The following is a 22,963-nucleotide window of genomic DNA, read 5'->3' as shown; positions in this document are numbered from 1 at the left end:
ACCCACCCCCCCACCTGGCACAGGGTGGAGGTCGCCTCTGCGCGTGCGCACAGTGTGCTGTTGCCAGGAGCCCCGCCCCCCAAAGCCGGGCATTTTGCCTCACTTTAGCCAGTGTGCAGGCGCCTATTGAGGGCCCGCCCCGCCCTTGTCCTTGGTTTGGTTGTTTGGGCAGTTTGCTTCCGGGTTCACCTAGGTGCGTGTTAAAGTGACGACTTATTCGGGCGAGAAAACTGGGCGGGGAAAGGAAGCTGCTGCGCGACGACGTCAAGGCTCCACATCCCGCCCCAAGTCGCCTCGCGTCTCTGCTTAGAGATGATGTCATCTATTTCAAACGCCTGTGCTCCTCACTTAGAATGAATCCGCTGAACCAAAGAATAATTCTTTTTCCAGAATCTTTTAAAAAATAGTTTACACGTTGTGAAAATTCATGGAGCTGTACATTTATGATTTTTGCAGTTTCTGCCCGCATGTTATACTTCAATAAGTAATTTACCCAAAAAAGCCATTTGTATGCTCTCTGGAGGTCCTAGCTTTTTAAAGTTTGCCTTTGTTTTTATTGAATCCTTACAACACGTTGAGATCGGTGCTGTTATTAAATGAATGGTGTGTGTCCACCAAATATCAGCTGAATACTGGACATAGCTTAGACTCCTTTGAGAAACTTTATGTGCCACAAAACGCAAAAAGGCATTCTCCTCACTTTACTGTATAACATCTATATGGTTTGGACAAAGTACAGGCTGCCCTTAACAGATGTAATTTCTCACAAAGGAGTCCTGTAAGTTACCTGGACTCCAGCTGTTGCTGCAGTATTGTATGGATGCTACCTTTAACGTTACCTTTTTAGAGAAGTCAGCAATTCTAAAACACTTCTGTGGCACTGCTGGATTTTCTGATGGCAACAGGGAGTTTGAAAGTCTATTTCTCATTAAAATTACCATAGGGTGGAATGAGCAAAACATTAGCCTAGAGCTTGGAGTTTTATCCTGCGGGCCCTGGAGCACAGGTCTTAGATGGGGGTATGATGTGATCAGATGTCCCTGTCTTGGTTGTGGAGAGAGCCCTGGAAGGAAAGATACTGGAAGCAAGGAATTCAAAAAGGAGGTCCTTGCCATAGTGCTGGGGAGAACTTTCTCTTTCATTTGTTCATTGTTCCATTCAACAAAGTGTATGCCAGATAGTCTAAATATATTAATTCCTTTAATCTGCATAAAACCCCTATGAGATAGGTACTATTATTATCATCATTTTACAGATGAAAGCACTGAATGAAAGGGGAAAACATGCTCTAGACCAAAGGGATAGTAAGTGGCACAGAGAGCAGACAGTGCAATGGACGGAAGGTGGGGCTGTGCCTGGTGTGTCTGAGGAAGAGCACAGAGGCCAGCATGCCTTAAGTAAGCCATGAGGTAAGTGATGGATCTGAGGTGAGAAAGTGAAGCACAGCTTTGGCCTTAACAGTGAGGCATTTCTCAAAAGCTACACTGTAGGCTCGAGCGGAACCAGGATTTAAACTGAAGTCCTGCTCTGCGCAGGTTACCTGAGCCAGTCTCCAGGTATCTGCAGTTTTATTATTCATTCTTTGTCATCTCCTCAAAATTCCTCAAGTACCCATTTGTTTTATGACTGAAGGTCTATGAGGTTAATGACAGAGAGTGCAGGATGAGTGATGGGGATCTGTAGGGTGAAGAGTATCTGTGGGTACATGATAGGTGGTCTGTGGGGTTGAGTGATAGGATATGAGGTAAGTGATGGAAGATCTGTGGGGTAATTGGGGATCTATAGGGTGAGTGATGGGGTATGTAAGGTAAGTGATGGATTCTGCAGGGTGAGTTATGGGGAGTTTATAGGGTGGTGATAGGGGATCTGTATGGTGAGTGATAAGAGGCCTATGGGGTAAATGATAGGGGGTTTGTGGGGAGAGTGAGAGGGTTTGTGTGACACATGATAGGGAGTCTATGAGGTGAGTCTTGGCGTTGTACGTGATGGGAGGTCTGTTGGGGCGAGTGATGGGGTCTGTGAGGTGAATGATGGTCTGTCTATGGAGCAAATGAAAGGCTGTGGGGAGAGTGATGGGTATCTTAGTTGTTAATGATGGAGTATGTGGTGTGAGTGATGGGATCGTTAGGGTAGTGATGGGGGTCTTTGGAGTGAGTAATGAGGGGTCTATGGAGTTAGTGATGGGGTAGTTGTGGGGTACCTGATCAGGAGACAAGAGGTTGAGTAAACTGAAGAACTTGGATTTGGAAAATTCTCAGCCTGTCCATATTGCAAAAAGAGAGGTGTGTTCCGGAGAAAACGCCAAGGGTGTGGGTGGATGACCACGCCTTAAAAGAGCTGACAGGTGTGATTCATGGATCTAATCAGCCATCAGAGGAATCTGTGGGGTCAGTGATGGGGATTTGTGAGGTCATAGATTTGAGGTCTACATGATGATGATGGCAGTCTATGGCTGAGAGAATGGTGGTCTGTGGAATGAGTGCTGGAGGGGTCTATGGGGTCAGTCATGGGGCATCTCTGGGGTTAGTCATTAAAGATCTCTCAGTATAGGGTCAAGATCTTTATTTCCTGATTTAAAAAAATTGTCCCCATCACAGACTTCCAAGGTTCTCTTGTACCTTTGTAGCTCCACACAGCTCCTTTCTTCCCCCTGTCCACCCATCAGCCTGAGTTTGACAGATCAATTCGATTTGTCCTTCCAACCTGTGAGAGCAAGAATTGGAATCTTCTGGCAGGTGGAGAGTTCCTCAATAGCCAGTGTTCAAGCCCAGTTCATCACTCATTAGTTCTGCTTGCCCTTGGCTTTTGTGGCTTTGGCGTCCAGCGTGCTCTGGGCACGAGCAAGTTGCTTTATAGAATCAAGCACGAGGATTCCGGGCAGCACCAGCCACAGGGCGTTCAAGAAGACAAAGTAAAACCAGAAGTAGAGCGGGTGGCCCAGCTCCCCATGCTGGAATCCCTCACGGTGCTCTGTCAGGAAATATAGCACATCCCCGTATATCTGACCTGTGGGAGATAGAAAGGGAAGAAGGAAATCCTGTAAGGAGGGGGAACAATTCCAAGCCATTTTCCAAGTCATTAGAGCTCAGGATTCCCAAATTCAGAGACATAAGAGTTCTGCAATCATACGGCTGAGGATTTGAGAAAACAGAAAAGTGAGATTTCCAGAAATCAGAAGCTGAGACTTTCTGAACTCAGGAGAGTTCATATCTCTAGAATTTAAGGAAGCTCAAAATTCTTTCATTCAAGACAGCTCAGGATTCCAGGACTAAAGAGAACTCACATTTCCAGAAAGTTAACAAAGTAAGAACATAAGAGGACTGAATCTCAGATGAAGGAAACTCAGAATCTTGATCCTGGAGGATCCGGGGGCTTCCCACCATCATGGGCCACCTCATGTAACCGTAACCTTCATGGGAGACTTTGTGATGGAGTGGGAGGAGAAATGAACCCACCTCGCTTGAGAATGCAGGCCAAGAGGGGCGTGGCTGTTCCAGAACCTCAGGGAGTTTGTCATTCAGTCTGACTCAGCCCTGGATGGGCACACTGAGAGGTCCCACCCGCAGGGATGCCCCCATGTCTGTGGATCCCCCATCAAGCCCTCAAGCACCCAGTGTGGGCCCTCTCCTCACCCACAGAGACCACAAGCTGTAGGACAAAGCGGAGGGGCTGCTGGCGGAGAAAGGCGATCACCACCCATAGGCTGAGTGGTCCCCACAAGCAAGCTGTGACGGTCTCCATGCATATCATGAAGGTATCATTCCTGCAAGAGAAAGGATTGGGGGGCACTGGCATCACTGTGCTCTCCCCACAAGGCACCCCATTAGTGGTCCCTGACTCACCACCCCTCCAAAACACAGGTCTCCCTTGACAGAGGCAAACACTTACAGGATGTATCGGCTGTCTCCCTTGGCATACTCTTTCCCTGAAGAAGACAAGAGACATACATGAAGAATATCAGCAGGAAAAGGAACTCAGACCAACTTCCCCATGCCTCAGTTTCCTCATCTGTGAAATGGGGTAGTTGTTTGGATTCTAGGGTTAATATATGTATACAAGATAATGTGTGCAAACCTGACACAGAACAATAAGTGTTGCTGTGATTGTCTGGTATTCAATAAATGTTTGTGGAATAAAATGAGGCAGGTGTAAATGATGGAGTGAGGGACGTAGCCAATGAGTGAGTGACAGCGAGAGAGAGAGAGAGAAGGTGAACAGATGAGTAAATGAAAGAGTGAGCAGAGAATCAAGAAAAAGACAGATCACCCAATGTAAAAATAGGAGACTGGAATAGGTTTTTCACAAAAGAGGATTTCCAAATGGTCAGTAAACACATGAAAGCTACTCAAACTTTTGTTAGTCATTAAGGAAAAGCAAATTAAAACCATAATGAGATATCACTCACATCCACTGGAAGGACTAAAATTTAAGAAACACCTGACCATACCAAGTGTCAGTGAGGATGTGGGAAGCTAGAACTCTCATATACTGCCGGTGGGAATATAAAATGGTGCAGCCATTTTTTTTTTTTTTTTGGTGCAGCCATTCTTGAAAAGTTTGGCAGTTTTTCATAAAGGTAAACACACATCTACCATGTGACCCAGCCATTCCACTCCTCCATATTTACCCAAGAGAAATGAAAGCAGATCTCCACATGGAGACTTGCAGAAGAATGTTCTGGCAGATTAATTCTTGAGGCCAAAAAGGAGTATTGTTTGTAACAGCAAAATATTGGTGGAAAATGCTATCAATACTGGAAAAGTCAAATAGTTCTGTAAGTGTCCTCATTTAAAAAAAGCAAAGTTCAGAAGTGTACATAGCATGTTACCATTTACACAAAAGAAAAAATAAAAATGATGATGATGATGATGATAATAAAGTTATATGGCATCTACTATCTGCCAAACACTGTTCTAAGTGTCTTACATATATTTGGATATGACTTATTATCCCTCTTTTACAATTGAGCAAACTGAGGCTTATGTGTGTAATTTATGTGTAAAACCCTGAAAAGAAACATATGCAATTATTTGGGGAAACCTGGTGGATAGAAGGCAGATTTTCACTGCATACCTCTTTAAATTGTTTAGTTTTGGATCCATGTGAATATATATGCAACAAAAAGTTAAATAAATTTAAAAATTTTATTTAAAATGAATGGAAAAGAGTTGGCGGGTGGGTAAACATCTAAGCCAATCCCTGCCCAGGAAATTCCCTTCCACAGCACACTGAAGAACTCAGGACTCACAGAGTTGAGACAAGATGGCTTGGTCTCCGAGAAGGTCCTCGTGGTAGAGGCTGAACCAGCCCTCAATCACCAAGTGAATGAACCCACATACTGCAAACCAGCACAGGGACAGTCTCCGCCAAGTCCCCAGTGGGATGACCGCAGCATGACCTGACAACAGCCATGTGGTCACAACTAAGACCCCAGAGATGGAGAAGAGGCCAGCCAGGAGATGCCAGGTGGGGCAGTCATTAGGCACAAAGTTGTCCAGCCTCAGGTGCCGGGGCCAGTATGGGTGCACGGGGCTGGCATTGGTGGTCATGTCTTTGTAGGCTGATGGAGGTGTGTGGATATGTAGAAAGGAGAATAAAAGGAAAGGAAAAACCTGAACAAACAGAAAGCACATAATAAGATCATAAAATCAAATCCAAATAGTTTATTATGACAAGAAATGTAAATGGACTCAATTAACCAATTAATACAGACACGATTAAAATAATCTAATTATTTACTGTTTTAAAAAACATGACTATAAGGCCACAGAAAGACTGAAAGCTTGTTCCAGCCCTCCGGGAGCCATAGGATGCGGTAGACACAGGAACTAGAACAGGTCCCAGCCCTCATTGGTCAGTTTGCTGGGGAAGATAGGAACCAGGCCTAGTCTCTGCCCTCATTGGTCACAGTCTGGTGGGCAGACACAAGAATCAGACTAGGTCCCAGCCCTCATTGGTCACGCTTTGGTGGGGGAGCCACCTGATCCCCGCCCTCAGGGGTCACAGTCGGCTGGGGGAGACACAACGACCAGGTAAGGTCCCATTTGCAGGGGTCACTGTCTTGCATCATGCAACGGAAAGCTGTTACCCTCCCCGTAGTCCTGGAAACTGCAGGACAGAAGAGAGAAGACTAATCAGAACGACGACCCTCAGGTTCAGTGTGTGGGACTGCCCGACCCGTCCCGAAATTGCGCAGCCTGCGGCTAACCTGCAACAAAGAGGAGCCTTGCGCGGGGCGCTAAAGAGAAAAAGGAGGGTCAAATACAGAGACCACCAATCAGAACTAGAATCCTCTAGTTCAGCTGCCCAATGAGAAGGCGGATCTTCTGTCGTCCGGACGACCGCGCGGTAGCCGGGGGTCCTGCGCAGGCGCGTGGGGGTGGCGGGGGTGGTGGGACGGCGCGGGGGGGAGGGTAGGGTCTCGCGCAGGCGCGCCGAGGGCTGGCCGTTTAGCAATTGAGAACTAAGGGATGGAGTGGCAGGCCAGGCGGAGGGCACTCACCCAGCAGCGCGGCTGCACCAGCCTCTCCCAGCGGCTCCGGGGTCTCTCTAGGATCGCTCGCTGGCTCCGAAATATCCCTGGTTCAAACCCAACCCCTCACAGGTTCCGCCTTACGGAACTGGCCAATGGAGGGGGTGGGAAGGAGGCCAGTGCCGCTCCCAACCAATAGCAATTCTCTGTGCCGCCGACCCCGCCCTCACGCGTTGGTACCATTTTCGCTGTTGGTTGAGACCCAGTCAGGCGTGGAAGAGGCTGGGAGGGCCAAGGTTGGTGGGCGTTTTCGGTGGAAGCCAACCTGCAGCGAGTCGCGGCTTCAATTTCCTATCCCCTTATCAATCACATCGGAAATCGGGTGTTTCTGTGCTGTTGAATCAGCATTGCGTTGTGTCCTCTCACCTTTGCCCTCATTTTCAAAGGCAGAGCAACGAAATCTTTTTCTCAGACCAACCTTCAATCCTAATCCCCGAAAGGGCAAGGAAGCTGTTAATACAACAGGCAGATCAAATCCTACACGCTGCCTCTGCCTCTCCCTCAGGCCATCTTCACCTCTCCCGACTTCAAGTCAGAAGAACCAATCAAAACCCAGGCCCTTCAGCCTTGTTGGCCAATTGGCATGGAGACCCTCAATCTCCCCCTGCCAACTCTAAAGAACCAATCAGAACTCCATAACTGTAACCCAGTGGGCACCCAGACTAAGTCAGTATCCAGATCCAACCCAGGCCTCCTATCCAATTAGAACCCACACCCCTCAGTTCTAAGGACCAATAAGCATCAACTCTTCATCAGTCTTTCCCTCCTCTGTCCCAGTCAGAGCAACCAAACCGAATGGGGATCCCTCAGTTTTTCCAGCCAATTAGTATCAGGCCTCCCCTACATCCAAGTATCCAATCTGTCCTGGCCCCACTCAAATCAAGCAGTGCTATCCTCAGGCTCATCATCCAATCATGAATGATAATAAATTAACCATGAACCAATCACAACCTCCCTCTTCATGGTTTCTAGCGTCCAAACCTTTATCCATGCTGTGCCCCCTTCCTAACTCACTTCTATTCCCCACTGAGCAGTGAAGAGTGAGCCTTTTGTATACTTCCTACTTTTATTTGATAATAACAAACTGTATATAAAAAGGGACAAGGAAGGCGGGGAGGCCCTGGATCTCCCCCTCTCTGCTTCCCCAAGCATCCCCCGCCCCTAGGCCCCAGCAGGGACCACTCCCTTCCCGCCTTGTGGTGGGGTGGGGATTGACAGGCATGGAAATGTGTGTGTGTGTGTGTGTGTGTGTGTGTGTGTGTGTGTGTGTGTATGGGTGTTGGGGGGGTCAAGGATGGAGAGAGGGTCAATAATTAGAGAGAGGGCCTTCCCTCATCCCCCATCAGAGCTGGCACCCTGAGAAGGGGTCTTGAGAGAGTTGTGAGGGTCCACAGATGTGCCTCAGCCTATGAGACGGTAGAAGATCCAGCATCCAAAAGTGACCCAGTGACTGGCCCAGCTGAGCTCTGACCATTTGTGGACAGTGTATGCCATGCCGTAGCCCTGTGGGAGAGAAAGCGGTGATGGTCGGTCCCACTCAGCAAGAACAAAGAAGGTCTCAGGAAAACCTATCCTTTGCTCAAGGACGTTTCTGTGACTCCACTGCAACCCTGAGTGAGGCCCCAGAGAAGAGATTGGGTACATATGAAAGGTAAGCAGATTTAGTTTTTTTCTTTTGTGTTTTCTTCTCTTTCAAAAATTTAAAAAACAAGACAAGGCAGTCCCACTCTCTGACCTGTACTTTCCCTTATATATAAAGAGCTCCTAGAAATTGATTTTTTAAAAAGACAAAAATTAGCAAAGGAGGTGAGTAGGCCATTTTCAGTAAAGGAAAAAAAAAACCCAAATGGCTCTTAAATATACGAAAAGATACTCAGCCTCACTCATCATCTTCCTCCACTCAAACTGGCAAACATATCCATGAGGTCTGAGAGGCACTCTGTTGTCGGGGCATCAAGCACGATCACACACTGCTGGTGGGAGGGCAAAAAGGTAACTTCTCCATTGCTGTCAAGACTAGATCCTACAGCTCTGTCTGCACCTATGTGAATCCACATGGATGTGAGGGTATTACTTGCTGCAGCACCACTTACCATAGGAAAAGAGTGGGAATCACCTGGGTGTCCACCAATAAGGGACAAACTACATTGTGTCACAATGGAAAAAATGAACGAGGACACTCTATGTCTTCATGTGGAAGGTTTTCAGGAATTATGTGAAAAAAGCAACATGCAGCACAGTGTCATTCATGTGTTACCTTTAGGGTAAAAAGCAGGGGGGAGGGAATTAAAATATATTTTTATATCTGCTTATTATGCTTCAATTTTAGAAGGATAGTTTAATAAAATGAATAAAAGTGGTTACCTGTAAGAGGGTGGGGGTAAGACGGCAGGAATAAGACTTTCCCCTGAATATCTTGAATACTGTTTGGTTTTTCAACCACGTGATATGCATTAACTTTTTTTTTGGTCATGCCACGTGGCTTGAGGGATCTTAGTTCCCCGACCAGGGATTGAACCCTGGCCCCCGCAGTGAAAGCGCCGAGTCCTAACCACTGCACAGCCAGGGAATTCCCTTAGTTAAATTTTTAATTGAAAATAAAACTTTATATTATTTTATATTTTGTCATTAAAAACAATTTTAAATTTTTTATTCAGGTTGAATGTGCAAAATCTGGGTTTTGCTTCTTTTTAAACAAAATTTTTGTTTTATTTTTATTAAAACTTTAAATAGTTAATTCAGGGTATTCCCTGGCCATGCAGTGGTTAGGACTCGGTGCTTTCACTGCGGGGGCCAGGGTTCAATCCCTGGTCAGGGAACTAAGATCCTGAAAGCCACCCGGCATGGCCAAAAAAAAAAAAAGAAAAAAAATGAACTAAAAGAGAAGCTAAACCGGGATCCTGCTAGTGCCATATGAATAAACATTATTTTGAAATTGTTTTTCATTTAAAAAGGAGTAAAACCTGGAATGTGCACACTCCACCTGCATAAAACTAGTATATACATTTTAACATACACTTTTTAAGTAGAATCCAGGATTTGCACAATCAATGTAAGTAACACTATTTTTTTTAACAAATTAAATAAAGAAATCTTGCGAATTCTACCTAAATAAAAATATGATGAAATAATTAACTTTTAAAAAAGTGAAACCTGGATTTTGCACGCCATCTCTAGAAAATAAATCTTATAAGTAAAATAAATGTATTTTGCACACTTCACCCAAGTAAAAGACCCAACAGTATGAATCAACCAGAGGGACAATGGGACAGAAGGACGGTGGAGCAGTGGCTACACAAGCTGGAGACAGATGACACAAGGTTCCCATGCCTTGGCCTCCCCACCTTTGTCCTCATGGTTCCCATGAACAGGTAGCACATCCCTGGGTAACCCCCAGCCCAGGGCCCCACCTCACCTGCTCCTCTGTGGTGTCGTCCACATCAACATCGAACAGGGAGCCCAGGTAGGCCAGGTGGAAGATGGCCAGGGCCCCAAAGAGCAGGTTTAAGGCTCGCACCCCCAGGCCCTGTGGGGAACAGATGGATATGCTTGGCAGCTGGACCTAATCACCATCCCCCAGCCCCACTTGGGCAGGGGCACACAGGGAAACGCACAAGGCACAGGAATGAGGATGTCCAGGGCACCCACCCCCAGGGTAGGAAAGAGATGGTTCTGATCCTCCTATGGGAGCTCAAGGGGTATCCAAGGATGAGGGTACTGTTAGCATGAGAGCGTCCAGGTTGGGGGAGATGTGAGTATTCAGGCAGAGGAGGAAGAATGGTGGATGGGGCTTTGAGCTGGGGGTTTACGGTGATAAACATTGGTTGTCGGGTGGGAGGCAAATCTGAAATTCTCCATACTTCTTGTTGCAAAAAGAATGAGAAAAAAAAAAGACTGAAATGAAAGCAAATCCCCACTGTGACCTACAGGGCCCACCTGTCCCCCTCTCACTCACTCTGCTCAAGCCATACCGGCCTCCTCGCTGTTGCTCAAATATTCCAGGGCCTCTCCCATCTCAGGGCCTTTACTCTGGTTGTTCCCTTTGCCTGGAATGCTTCCCTCCCTCACCTCCTTCAGTTAAAGAACTCAAAAGTCACCTCCCCATTTAAACTTGAAACCACTCAGCCCCTGATACTTCCCTTTCTCTTTCTCTTATGTATTTTCTCCTTGGCACTAATCACAATCTAACAAACTATTATACTTGACTTATTTTTTATTTACTGTCTCCCCTGTTAAAATGTTTGTCCCAGAGGGCTGGGACTTTGGTCTGTTTTGTTCACCACTGTGTCTCCAGCACCTAGAACAGTGCCTGATACCAGCAGGTGCTCAACAGATGTTCACTGGGGAAAATAAACGCTAGGTGGGTATATAGCAGTTGCTTGATAAATGTTCGTTAGATAAATGGATGCCAGTGAATAGAGGTGAGGTTATGGGGGTGGTTCGGGCACTGGAAGAGGAAGCTGGGCACCCTGAGACAGATAAAAGATGGAGACAGAAGTCATTTTTGAGGGGGAGAGTTGGACACAAGGCTGCCTAGGCTGAACCCTCACCAAGCGATGCTGGTGTGAACAGTCTGGTGGGCACCGTTTCGACAAGATGCAGGCACTGAGGATCCGAGCCAGGCGCTTTCGGAGGACTAGGGCAGATGCGGGGCAGGGGAGAGGTAAGGGCGTCAGGTTAGCCTCAGGGGACCATGGTTCCAGCCCACCACCAACCTTCCATCCCATCTACTGGGCTGGGTTCCGCCCTCACCGTGCTCCACGTAAGTGATAAACGCCAGGGACAGCAGCACCGCAGCCAGGTGGAAGCTGAAGCCCTGGGGTGGGGGTGGGGGGCAATGAGGTGAGTGACGAGGAGGCCCTACCACCCCCATCCAGCTACCACCCTGGTCCCGCTCTGCCCTGCTCACGTGCAGGAGGGCGCTGGCTGCATAGGTGACCAGCACAGCTGAGAAGGTCCCCAGGCGGAGAGCATTCTTGAAAACATCTGCAGGGGGGAGATGTGGGGCAAGAGTCTCCTGAGATTCCCCCCTGCCCTTCCTGGAGGGCCATAGGGCAGGGTGAGGATACCCACAACCTCTTGGGGCCCCCAGGATGAAGTCTCTTTATAACGGCCTCCAACTTCACATTGTCTAAAAGTTAGCTCCTGATCTTCCCTCCCAACCTGCTCCTCCTTATAGTCTTTCCCAAGTGCAGCCAGTGTCAACTACACCCTTCCAGTTCCTCAGGACAAAAGCCTCACTATCACCCTTGATCTGCCCCCCGCCCCCTGACGCCCATAACCAAACTCAGCAAATCCTGTCAGTTCTGTCTTAAGAGTTTATCCAGAATCTGACCTCTCCTCCCCATTTCCACTCTGCCCTCCCCCACTCCCCGTCTGTCCTCACAGTAGCCAGAGGGTCCTGGTACAACCTAAGTCAGCCCATGGACCTCCTCTGCTCAGACCCATGCTCTGAGATCTCTCTCAGAGAAAAAGCCAAAGTCCTCCCTGTGACCAGAAAGGCCCTACAGAACCAGGCCCTGTAACCTCTCCAACCTCACCTCCTGCCACCGGTCCCCTCGCTTACTCTGATCCCACCACACTGGTCTCCTCACTGTTTTTCACATGTGCCAGGTATGCGCCTGCCTCAGGGCCTTTGCACTTGCTGTTCCTTCCATGTGTTAAATTCCTCCCCTACATGTTTGCATTGATTGCTCTCTCACCTTCTTCCGGTCTTTGCTCAAATGTTAGCTCCTCAGTGAGACTTGCTCTGGATGATGTATTTAAAATTGCATCTACCCCTACTCACACACTCCTAACACTCCCAGATCATCTTTACCTGCTTTATTTATTTTTTTACCATAGCACTTATCACTACCTGAACTATTGTGTATTTTATTTTTATTATTATACTGCTACCCCCACAAAAATGTCAACTCCACAAGGGCAGGGATTTGGGAGATTTTTTTGGTCCCTACTATCTTCAGCTTGTTGTATGAATGTGTGAAAGGGGTGTGGGTTGAGGACTGCCAACTCTCTTGGAGTGGTGACTTGGTGACTCACAGTTATTTAGCCAATAAGACATGGGCAGGTTCCAGCTTGTGACAACTTCCACCATGGACCGGGGCAGCTCCACGTTCAGTGGCTTAGAGACCGTCAGGTCCCTATGGGCAAAAGAGACACGCAAACTCATTTGGGATTTCAACCCACCTGACGGCTACACTTTTGTTCTTGGCTGTTCCCTCCCCCGGGAACACCCCCCTCCTCCCTGCAGCTCCTCTAGGCAGCACCCTGTGGGAGATGGGGCTCCCCAGCCCTCCCCACCATTCCAGGTGATCCTTCTCCTCGGTGAAGCCAGCCCCCGCCAACGTGGCCGTGGCCTCGGACAGAAAGCCCACAAAATAGTTGCTGAAGTGGAAGGAGACAGCACTCTCATAGGCTCGCAGCCACCTGCGGGAAAGGAGCCAGGGAGAGAGAGGCATCACGCCCAGGCCCCAGCATGACACCCCACCATGTGCCAGCATCCCTGGCCCCTCTCTGTGGACTCACCTTACCATGGTGCCCCTAGGGGTCAGGAAGGCAGCAGAGAAGAAAGGAAAGAGAGTCAGAGAGGCCCTGGAGGCTGGCCTGAGTTGTTCATCAACAAGACAGACAAATATGGCAGCAAAAGAGGTGCGCTGTGATAGTCACACACATCTATCCATCCGTACACCATCAGTTAGTTTCAGGTAGCTCAAATGGATGTGTGAGCTGCCCTATAATATGACACGGTCCTGCAGCTTCACGTGGCCAGACATCCAGACCCAGGGACTGTTAGAGGCTGACCTCACAGCCACATGGCCAGACACACATACTATCAGACTCCAAGCTCTCTGACCTGATTCGGTGACCATAAGGTACCCGGAAGTCCTTTAGTTAGGCACAGAGACCATCAAGCACCCTGTTATGCATGCACACACAATTCTGCACTCAGTCATCCTGTCAGTTGTACAATCAGACACGGTCAAAGACAGGCAGCATCTTACACTGGAAAAAGCATAGGTTCTGGATTCAGGCCTGGGATTAGTGCCTGGCTGCTTAGTTGGGTGACACTGGGCAAGTCATTCCACCCTTCAGAGCCTCATTCAGCATCAGACACAATCAGCGGCCAATAAGTAGGGGAGAAGGTCATACAGTAAAATAGCTGGATGAAATCCTAGTCACACCAGGGGTGGATGGTCGGTTCTGCCCCTCAGCTAGACAATACCAAGGAGCCAGAGAAGGCAGACCCACAGGCAGAATCCATCACAGACATGCGCACGACACGCGACAGTCAGACCCATTCCCAGCCAGGGTTACAGACAAGCCAGATTTATCCTATCCAGTGACAGCCACATACTCCCATTGTGGGCAACCGCCCAGCCAGACAGCCAGAACTCCAGTCCCACACAGGAGTCCCTGGCTGATAGGTAAACAACCTATACAAACCCCTAGCTAGAGTCACAGACAGGTCAGTGTCACCAACCAACACATACTTGTGGCTCCCCATTGCAGTCACATAACTTGCTTCTGGTGGTGAAATAGCAGAACAGACAGACAGCCAGGCACAGTATGTGACGGAGTATCCATTGTACACGGAGTCATACGGCCAATCTTGGTCAAACCACAGCCACAGACACTCAGTCTCTGTCTAGTCACCGGGTGGATGGTCAGACAGTCTCAGACTCACAGAACCGATCAGTCACAGACTGTGCACCCACCCCCATTCAGCCCCACTCGCCCTCAGCACCTGCCCTCATTTACCTGGCTTTGCGTTTCTTGCTGTAGTAACAGAAGACAGACAGAAGCATTAAGAGACAACTCAAGAGCTGGGGAGACCCCAGGTCCCTCCCCAACCCCCTCACTGCTGGGCAGAGGCCTCGAAGGCTGTGCTCACTTGCGAAGGAGGCGGTCACCATCAAGGGGGATGAAGTACGGGAAGAGGTAGGGGCCCACACAGGTGGACAGCACAAGGCACAGCAGGGCCAGCGCCAGACTCCGGGCCACCTTCTGCAGCCATCGGCGGCTCTGTGGGGATCAAGGCTCCATGAACACTGCCCCATGGTGGCTTCCCATGGTCCCTGCCCACCTGTCCACCCAGGACCTCACCAGCGGGCGGCCTTGGACGGCCTGTAGGTAGCTGTGGAAGGATATCCAGGGCCCAAAGACGATGGTGCCCACGAAGTAGAGGTAGCCCATGAACTCCACGGGCGAGGGCACTGCACCCACCTCACCCCGGTCCAGGTCGAAGCCCAGAGACACCGCCTTCATGGCCACAATCATCTGGGCCCCTAGGTGTGGTGCCCATGGTCAAGTGGATGAGCAGAGAGCAGGTCAGCATGGGGGGATGGGGAACACCAGGTGAGAGGCGGTAAGAAAGAAGAGCAAGTGTGGAGAGGTGGGCATGGGGCCAGACAGGCAGGTGAGCAGGTAGGCCCAGGACTGGCAGATGTCCTGACTCAAGAGAGTCAGGCATGGACATGAGATGGGACAGACAGATGGGGAAGAGACATGGTAGAGAGAAACACAGATGTAAGGGGAATCTAAGGGCTGCGTGTCCAGTGGGCTAGGCAGATGAGGGAGAAAAGTGGGGAAGGAAAGACAGGGTGGGGGGAGTTAGGAGATGTGGAGTGGGGCTGGAGGGCTGGGGCAGGGGAGAGGGCCAGGGCTGCCTACCTCTCATCTTGTGCCATGTCACGGTGTCCACCATGTGCATCTCACTGAGGAAAAAGGTGGTGGTCTTGGCCCTATGACTCCCCTGGCCTCAGATACCACAAAGGGGGGAAACCAAGGTGCAGAGAGGGTATACCCTTCCCTGCCCTGCACAACCTCATGGAGGAATAGTTCTCCAGGGCTCCCTCCTCCAGGGGGAGCTCAAGTCCAGCCTGTTCTGTGTAGCCTTCAGAAAGAACAAGTCTCCCAGATTTCCACCCCCTCCAGAAACACCCCACGTCCTCCCTGTCCTGGACAGCCTCAGGAGGGGCGGCCTGGGGATACCCCCGCCCTTCTGCTGACAGCGTGGGGATGAGGACATACACCCATACCCCATGAGTAGGTAGATGAGGATGGTGACGGAGAGGAAGACGCCGCGATGGGAGGAATGTCGGCAGAGGAACAGCACGAGGTAGCACAGGAGGCTGAGCAGCACGACCCAAACCATGTGCAGCTGGAAGAAGTGGTAGAGGCTGAAGAACCCGCCTGCCACGGTGCTTGCATGCTTCAGGTAGGATGGCAACCCTTTGGGTGAGAGAAAGAGAGAGAGAACAAGAAAGGGAATTAGAGCAGGGCTGGTAGAAGGGCAGCCTGGGCAGAGGACGTAGCTCAGGGAAAGGCTTAGAGGTTGGAACGTGGTGGGATTGCAGGGGGCCCAAAGCAGGTGTTGGGGAGCTGGGGAGGTGGCAGGGCTTGGGTTTAAAGAAAAGAGACATCTATAAAGGTCACTTTGGGAACCCTGGAGGAAATTTGAATAACTTATATTGAATAATATTATGGCATCAAGATTAAATTTCCTGAGGGGTGATGGTTGAGACTATGGCTGTGGGGGGAAGATGTCTTTGTTCTTGGGGGACACACGCAAGAGGATTTGGGATGAAGTGTCAGCAGGTTATTCAAGTGATTCAGGAAGATGATAGATAGAGAGATAGGCAGATGGACGGACGGATAGATAGGTAGATAGGTAGATAGATAGGTAGATAGGGCGAGCTAATGTGGCAAGATGTTGACAGTTGGAGAATCGGGTGATGCATATATGGGTGTTCATTGTACTATTCTTTCAACTTAGCTTTTCAGTAACTTTGAAACTTTTCAAAATGATAAACCTGGGGAAAAAATAAAACATCCATTTAAAATTAAAGAACAAGAAAAAAGAAAGCGTAGAACTTCTGAATCTCAGATTTCCAAAATTCTCAGCATCCCATAGGAATCTCGGGTACTTGGGATCTTGTTGTTTGGATATAGGCTTGCCACGATTTGTGGAAACATTCCAGAATCCTAGAATCCAGAGACTTTATCATGCCTTGATTCCAGAAATCCAGAATGCCAGCATTTTGGAAGCCTGGAATGTGAGAATTTCAACTTGTCAGAATCCCCAAACTCTATAACACGGCACTTTGAGATACACGGTACTTTCCATAACCCTGTGACATCAGCATTTCAGAATCTTATAACCTTGGGATGTAGGCATTTCAGGATCCCAATATCCAAGAACCTCAGCTTTCAACAGTCCCAGAACCCAGGGATACGGAAAGGTATGGCTTGGCATGGCAGGATGTGGCTTGGCATGGCAGGATGTGGCTTGGTGTGGTGTAGCATGGGGTGGCTGGGTTAGTAGGACGTGGTGTGGTAGAATGGCGCTTAGCCTGGTGGGCTGTGGTAGGCTGGACGTGTATGAGCCTGGCTTGGCTTAGCAAGATGTGTCAGGATAAAGTGGGGCTTGGTATGGATGAACGTGGTAGGTGTGATTTGGCCTGGCGTGGGGGCCCATGGTGTGGCAGGCACTTACCAAGCCTCCACAGGAGGCGGCAGACGAGGCAGATGGCAAGGAGCAGCCAGATCTGGTCAAGGCCCTGCTGGGCAGTAGGCAGGAGACAGCCCTGCAGCAGCTGCTGGAAAAATTCCTGGCGGCTGAAGGTGGCCATTGTGGACCCCCACGGATGGATGGACAGATGGATAGACCTGCCAAAGGGGGGACATAGAAGGAGCTTAGCTGGGATGTCCACGGGGCAGACGATGCTCAAGAGATGGACTTGAGCACTCAGATTTCAGTCTGGGGCTGTCCAACCCTTGTAGAGACAGGGTACTGGGGGGCTGGGGGAGGGTGTGAGTGTCAGGTACATCAGATTGAGCCGCCAGCTGTGTGTGGGGGGGTGTTCTGGGTGCACACACACAGCCCATGACCTGCGGTGAATGAAGGACCTGTGTTTCTTGTATGCTGGGAACAGTCCGGGTCCGATAGTGATTGAATGGTGTACATTCTAGGCCCGTATATCAAATTGGGGGGCTCCCTGGTTTCCGAGGTAGAGTCACTCAGTGTGGAGGGCAGAGAGGGAGATCCTGTGACACTTGGGGGCCGTGTGCATCTCTCCTTGAACGGATGTGGGGGGTGTCCTGTATCCCCCGCGCGCCCCATCCCACCCCCACCCGGCCTCTCCCGGCCGCCAACAAAGCCCTGCCCAGGCCCGGGGGCTGCAGGGAGGTGGAGGTGGTGGTAAGGGACACAGCAGAAGGGAGAGTTGGAAAGGTGATGGAGAGGGGGCCCTAGCACACGCGCTGCAGACCCGCAAGGGGAGGCCGGCTCAGGATGCGAGCGGGAGAGCCGCACGTGCACTACCGGCGACCTACCTGGCAGTAAGAAAGCTGCGGTCCAGGGGGCCGGGGACGTACAGCCGCCGCCACCGTCGCCGCCTCCTCCGGGCAGCCTCCCCCGCAGGCCGCAAGGCCGGGACCAGCTGCGGCTCCCAGGGCGGCGCGGAGAGCGGGCCCTTTAAATCCCGGGGAGGCCCGGCCGGCCCGCTCGGCCAATAAGAGGACAGGAGCGGGGCGGGGACGGAGGAGGAGGGGAGCGGGAGGATTGAGGGAAGGAGGAGCGGGAGGTTGAGGGGAGCCGGGCGCGGGAGGACGTCGGCGCGTGGAACGTTGGATCCCGCACCTTTCCGACCTCTTGATGTGCCAGTCCCTGAAGGGTCGCGTCGGGAGGTCTTCTGGCCGTCCAAGAACAAACTGTCCAAACGCCAAATTCCTAATCCTTGGAAGCCGAGATGGGAAAGATGGGGGAGGGAGGAGAGAAAGTCCGTTTCCCCAGCCATCGGCCTCGCCCCCGAAACTGCCCACCCGCGCACGTCTTCGTGTCACTGTTGTGCCCCCTTTTCACAGATGGGAAAATAAACCGAGGTCTCTCCTTTCCCATACTGTGAAGGAACTATGGGAATTTCCAACCCTCTCCAGCACCAGGGACCGGCCAGAAACACCAGTACTGACTGTCACCTAGGAGCAAGAATTAGGCGCCTGTGCTTTCCCTTAGGGACTCCTTCCGGAGGCTAGTACGGAGCACCGACTGGGAGCATTTATAAAGCACTTACAGCGTCCCCAACAATGGTTTGTATTGGGCCCTATCTGCACCAACTCTGAGGATTTATGCAGCACTTGCTGTCTGCCTACCCTACCCTGCAGTGTCTGGACACTCCGCTCTGTCCCTAGGCTGATGAAGGGCCTTTTTCCAAAGGAGCATTTATTGGGCACGGACTGCATACTTACTTAGCTATCAAGTGGAAGGGAGAAGGAAGCCAAGGTCAAGCTGGACCCCACCCTGACCTGAGGAGCTAAGGAAAACAGGTTCTAATCAGATTAATGCCTGCCTGTATGGAGCTGGGCAAGCCATGCCCACTCCCCGGGCTTCAGTGTCCCTTTCTGTTAAACAAAAGAGTGGGATTAGCAGTTCTTTGCTTGGAAATACCAATGGCAATTGAAGAGAAATGCATGTCTCCTCTCTTTAAAAAAATGTTAACATGAAGTTAAATGGAGTTTTAACTCATAAATGAATATGCATATATTACAAATGAAAAATATTTAACAGTTGACTCTTGAACAACGCAGGTTTGAACTGCACAATCCACTGATAGGTGGATATTTTTCAATAGTAAATACTACGGTACCACACAGTCCTTGTTTGGTTGATTCCTGGGATGTGGAGGAACTGTGGGTATGGAAGGCCGGCTATGAATTATAAACGGATTGAAACCCCCCCCCCCAGTTGTTCAGTGGTCAACTGTAATGGATAATTACATAGGCCAGATGCACAAATATTAATTCCTTTCCTTAACAGCAGAATACAGGCCATAAATTTTATGACTTAGACTTCATTCTAATTTTTTCCTCAGTTTTCAAACATACTCAAATCGAGTCAACAATGACCCACAGCACGAGCAAGAAATATTTCCTTTGGTTGCAAGACCTGGCATTTAAAACTGGAAGATCCTCACTATGCGTACCCTGAGCTTCACAGACTTGATTGTTTCCATCTAGTCTTTTGATGTGTGTGACAAAGAACTAGTCTCTAGATTCTAGGACATATAAAGGGCATCTACAAATCAATAAGAAAAGGACAAACAATACACTAGAAAATGGACAGTAGACATGAATAGGTAATTCACGGCAGAAGTCACTTGAAATGGCCAATATGTATAATATATGAAAAGATAACTCAATCTCTTTATCAGGGAAATGCAAAATTAAAACAACAGATATGATTTCATATCTACTAGGTGTGATGTTTCATATTTTTACCGCTGGAGCTTAGTAGAGAGTGGGCACTCAATAAATATCTGTCAGACTTTATAGCCTTTGTAGTCATTCTGGGTTATAGTTTCTAGGACATTTTAAATGGCCTCCCTGTAATTAAAGATGAAAATTAAGACAAAGAGATCCCATTCTTTGCTTATTAGATTGACAAAAAAAAAAAAATTGCCAAGCCTCAGAATGTTTTCTCTCTCTCATTTTGTCTCTCTTTTTCTCTCAGTATATCTCTATCTATCTATCTATCTGTCTATCTATCTATCTATAATTTTTTCTAAAGTATTTGATCGTAGTTGCAGGTGTGATGCCCTTTCAATTAAATACTTCAGTATAAAATTTCTAAGAACAAGGACATTTTCTTACGTTCCTACCAGCAGAGTTTGAGGGTTCCAATTTCTCCACGTCTTCACAAACACTTTGTTATCTGACTCTTTGATTCTAGCCATCCTAGTGGGTGTGCCAATACTGTCCTTTTATTTCCTAGGAAAAGGAAATCCTAGGTCACGAGCTGCATTCCTTTATCAGGTCTTTTTGGTCTCTTTCAATCTGGAACAATGTCTCCATCTTCCATTAACTTTCACGATCTTGATGTTTTCAAAGAGCACAGGTCAGTGCTTTGGAAGAATGTCCTTAAATTTGGGTTTATCTGATGTTTCCTCAAGATTAGATTTGGATTATGCATTTTGGGCAGGAATTCCACAGAAGTGACGCTGTGTTCTCCTCAGTGTATCCGGAAGCACAAAGCATTGGTTAATTCCAAATTGTTGGTATTAGCTTTGATCATTCGATTAAGGTGGTGTTTTCCAGGTTTCTCCACGGAAATGTACTCTTTCCCCTTTGTAATTAATAAGTATCTTGTAGGGACATACTTTGAGATTATGTATCTTTCCTATTTTTCGTCAAACTTCCACTCACCAGTTTAGCATCCATTGGTGATTCTTGCCTGAAGCAATTACTACTATGATGGTGGCCATATGATGATTTTCTTTTACATGTATAGCTGGGATTCTACTGTGAGAAAGAGCTTTCTCTTCTTCCCCATGTATTTATTTATTCATTTGTTTATTTGTATCAGTGTGGGACTCAAAATTTACAGGTTAAAATCAGTTACTATCTTTTTAAAATTAATTTATTAATTAATTTATTTTTGGCTGCGTTGGGTCTTCGTTGGTGTGCGTGGGCTTTCTCTAGTTGCGGCGAGCGGGGGCTAGTCTTCATTGCGTGGCTTCTCTTGTTGTGGAGCACGGGCTCTAGGTGCGGGGGCTTCAGTAGTTGTGGCGCACGGGCTTAGCTGCTCCATGGTATGTGGGATCTTCCCGGACCAGGGCTCGAACCCGTGTCCCCTGTATTGGCAGGTGGATTCTTAACCACTGCGCCACCAGGGAAGTCCCAGTTACTCTCTTTATGTAGTTATAAAAGTAGCTTAATTGAGATATAATTTACGTACCATAAAATTCACCCAAGTTAGTTGTGCAAGGCAATGGTAGTTAGTGTATTTATAGGCTTGTGCAAAAATCACCACAATCTAATTTTAGGATATTTTGATCACCCCAAAAAGAAACCCTGTGACTGTTAGCATTCACTCCCTATCTGTCCCTGACAGCCCTAGGCAACCACTAATCTAATTCTGGATTTGCTTATTCTGGACATTTCATATAAATGAAATCATACAGTCACAAATCTTTTGTGTCTTGTTTCTTTCACTGAACATAATTTTTTAAACTGTGATAAAATACACATAACATAAAGTTTAGCATCTTAACCATTTAAAAAGAAATACATTTATTTATTTATTTATTTTTGGCTACATTGGGTCTTCGTTACTGCGCACGGGCTTTCTTTTTTTGCGGCGATTGGGGGCTACTGTTTGTTGCGGTGCACGGGCTTCTCATTGCGGTGGCTTCTCTTGTTGTGGAGCATGGGCTCTAGGCGCACGGGCTTCAGTAGTTGTGGCATGCGGGCTCAGTAGTTGTGGCTCGTGGGCTCTAGAGCACAGGCTCAGTAGTTGTGGCACACGGGCTTAGTTGCTCCTCAGCATGTGGAATCTTCCCGGACCAGGGCTCGAACCCATGTCCCCTGCGTTGGCAGGCAGATTCTTAACCCCTGCACCACCAGGGAAGTCCATCTTAACCATTTTTAAGTGCACAATTCAGTGGCATTAAATATATTCACATTGTTGTGCAATCAACACCACCATCCATCTCCAGAACTTTTTTCCTCTTTCCAAACTTAAACTCCATACCTGTTAAACATCAATTCCCCTTCCCTCGTCCCCCAACCCCTGGCAACCACCATTTTACTTTCTGTTTCTATGAATTTGGCTACTCTAAGTACCTCATGTAAATGGAATCATACAGTATTCGCCCTTTTGTGACTGGCTTATTTCACTTAGCATAATGTCCTCAAGGTTCATCCATATTGTAGCATGTGTCAGAATCTCCTTCTTTTTAAAGACTGAATAATATTCCATTATATGTATATGCTACATTTTGCTTATCCATTCATCCATTGGTGAACACTTGGGTTGCTTCCACCTTTTGGCTATTATGAATAATGCTACTATGAACACAGGTGTACAGATGCCTCTCTGAGACCCTGCTTTCAATTCTTTTGATTATATGTCCAGAAATGGAATTGCTGTATCATATGGTAATTCTATTCTTAGTTTTCTGAGGAACCACCATATTGTTTTCTGCAATGACTGCAGCATTTCACATTCCAACCAACAGTGCACAGGAGTTCCAACAAGGTTATCCTAACCAACCCTTGTTATTTTTTGTTATTTTATTTATTTATTTATTTTTACAGTAGTCACCCTAATGGGTATGAGGTGGTATCTCACTGTGGTTTGTTTTTTTTTAATTATAAATTTATTTGTTTATTTTAGTTTTGGCTGCATTGGGTCTTTGCTGCGCATGGGCTTTCTTTAATTGCGGCGAGCGGGGGCTACTCTTTGTTGCAGTGCATGGGCTTCTCGTTGCGGTAGCTTCTCTTGTTGCAGAGCACCGGCTCTAGGCACAAGGGCTTCAGTGGTTGTGGCACGCGGGCTCAGTAGCTGTGGCGCACGGGCTTCGTTGCTCCGCGACATGTGGGATCTTCCCGGACCAGGGCTCGAACCCGTGTCCCCTGCCTTGGCAGGCGGAT

The 22,963-nt window shown here is 48.4% G+C and overlaps 2 protein-coding genes across 8 annotated transcripts; both read right to left on the bottom strand.

Moving 5' to 3' along the window:
• Nucleotides 1–2,547: 2,547 nt before the first annotated feature.
• Nucleotides 2,548–6,609, bottom strand: EBP (EBP cholestenol delta-isomerase). Of its 2 annotated transcripts, none has more exons than XM_059910317.1 (5): nt 6,503–6,609; nt 5,249–5,560; nt 3,889–3,925; nt 3,633–3,763; nt 2,548–3,006 (listed from the first exon to the last, which is right to left on the bottom strand). In XM_059910317.1, exons 2-5 carry the CDS (start codon nt 5,547–5,549, stop codon nt 2,783–2,785), a joined length of 693 nt encoding a protein of 230 aa, XP_059766300.1. In that variant the 5' UTR covers nt 5,550–5,560; nt 6,503–6,609; the 3' UTR covers nt 2,548–2,782. The 2 variants fall into 2 exon arrangements, with proteins under 2 accessions (XP_059766300.1, XP_059766299.1); XM_059910316.1 differs by having other exon boundaries at nt 5,249–5,612; nt 6,503–6,606.
• Nucleotides 6,610–7,759: 1,150 nt separating this feature from the next.
• Nucleotides 7,760–17,984, bottom strand: PORCN (porcupine O-acyltransferase). Of its 6 annotated transcripts, none has more exons than XM_059911197.1 (14): nt 17,870–17,984; nt 17,031–17,203; nt 15,574–15,766; nt 15,206–15,249; nt 14,639–14,820; nt 14,427–14,557; nt 14,294–14,311; nt 12,836–12,961; nt 12,575–12,675; nt 11,442–11,518; nt 11,285–11,348; nt 11,083–11,168; nt 9,948–10,058; nt 7,760–8,035 (listed from the first exon to the last, which is right to left on the bottom strand). In XM_059911197.1, exons 2-14 carry the CDS (start codon nt 17,164–17,166, stop codon nt 7,934–7,936), a joined length of 1,371 nt encoding a protein of 456 aa, XP_059767180.1. In that variant the 5' UTR covers nt 17,167–17,203; nt 17,870–17,984; the 3' UTR covers nt 7,760–7,933. The 6 variants fall into 6 exon arrangements, with proteins under 6 accessions (XP_059767180.1, XP_059767181.1, XP_059767182.1 ...); XM_059911198.1 differs by lacking the exon at nt 14,294–14,311 and adding an exon at nt 13,061–13,075; XM_059911199.1 differs by lacking the exon at nt 14,294–14,311.
• Nucleotides 17,985–22,963: the final 4,979 nt, after the last annotated feature.

The sequence above is a fragment of the Balaenoptera ricei genome, chromosome X (assembly GCF_028023285.1).
Source record: "Balaenoptera ricei isolate mBalRic1 chromosome X, mBalRic1.hap2, whole genome shotgun sequence".
Lineage (NCBI taxonomy): Eukaryota > Metazoa > Chordata > Mammalia > Artiodactyla > Balaenopteridae > Balaenoptera > Balaenoptera ricei.
This window is presented reverse-complemented; position numbering and strand designations above follow the sequence as displayed.

Coding starts and splice junctions, on each gene's coding strand:
- EBP (XM_059910317.1), bottom strand. CDS start 5,549: ATGACCACCAATGCCAGCCCCGTGCACCCATACTGGCCCCGGCACCTG. Junction 3,926..5,248: donor AGCCATCTTGTCTCAACTCT/GTGAGTCCTGAG, acceptor TGTCTTCTTCAG/GGAAAGAGTATGCCAAGGGA. Junction 3,764..3,888: donor GGAGACAGCCGATACATCCT/GTAAGTGTTTGC, acceptor TTTCTCTTGCAG/GAATGATACCTTCATGATAT.
- PORCN (XM_059911197.1), bottom strand. CDS start 17,166: ATGGCCACCTTCAGCCGCCAGGAATTTTTCCAGCAGCTGCTGCAGGGC. Junction 14,821..15,205: donor GACATGGCACAAGATGAGAG/GTAGGCAGCCCT, acceptor CACCACACCTAG/GGGCCCAGATGATTGTGGCC. Junction 14,558..14,638: donor CCGTCCAAGGCCGCCCGCTG/GTGAGGTCCTGG, acceptor TGATCCCCACAG/AGCCGCCGATGGCTGCAGAA.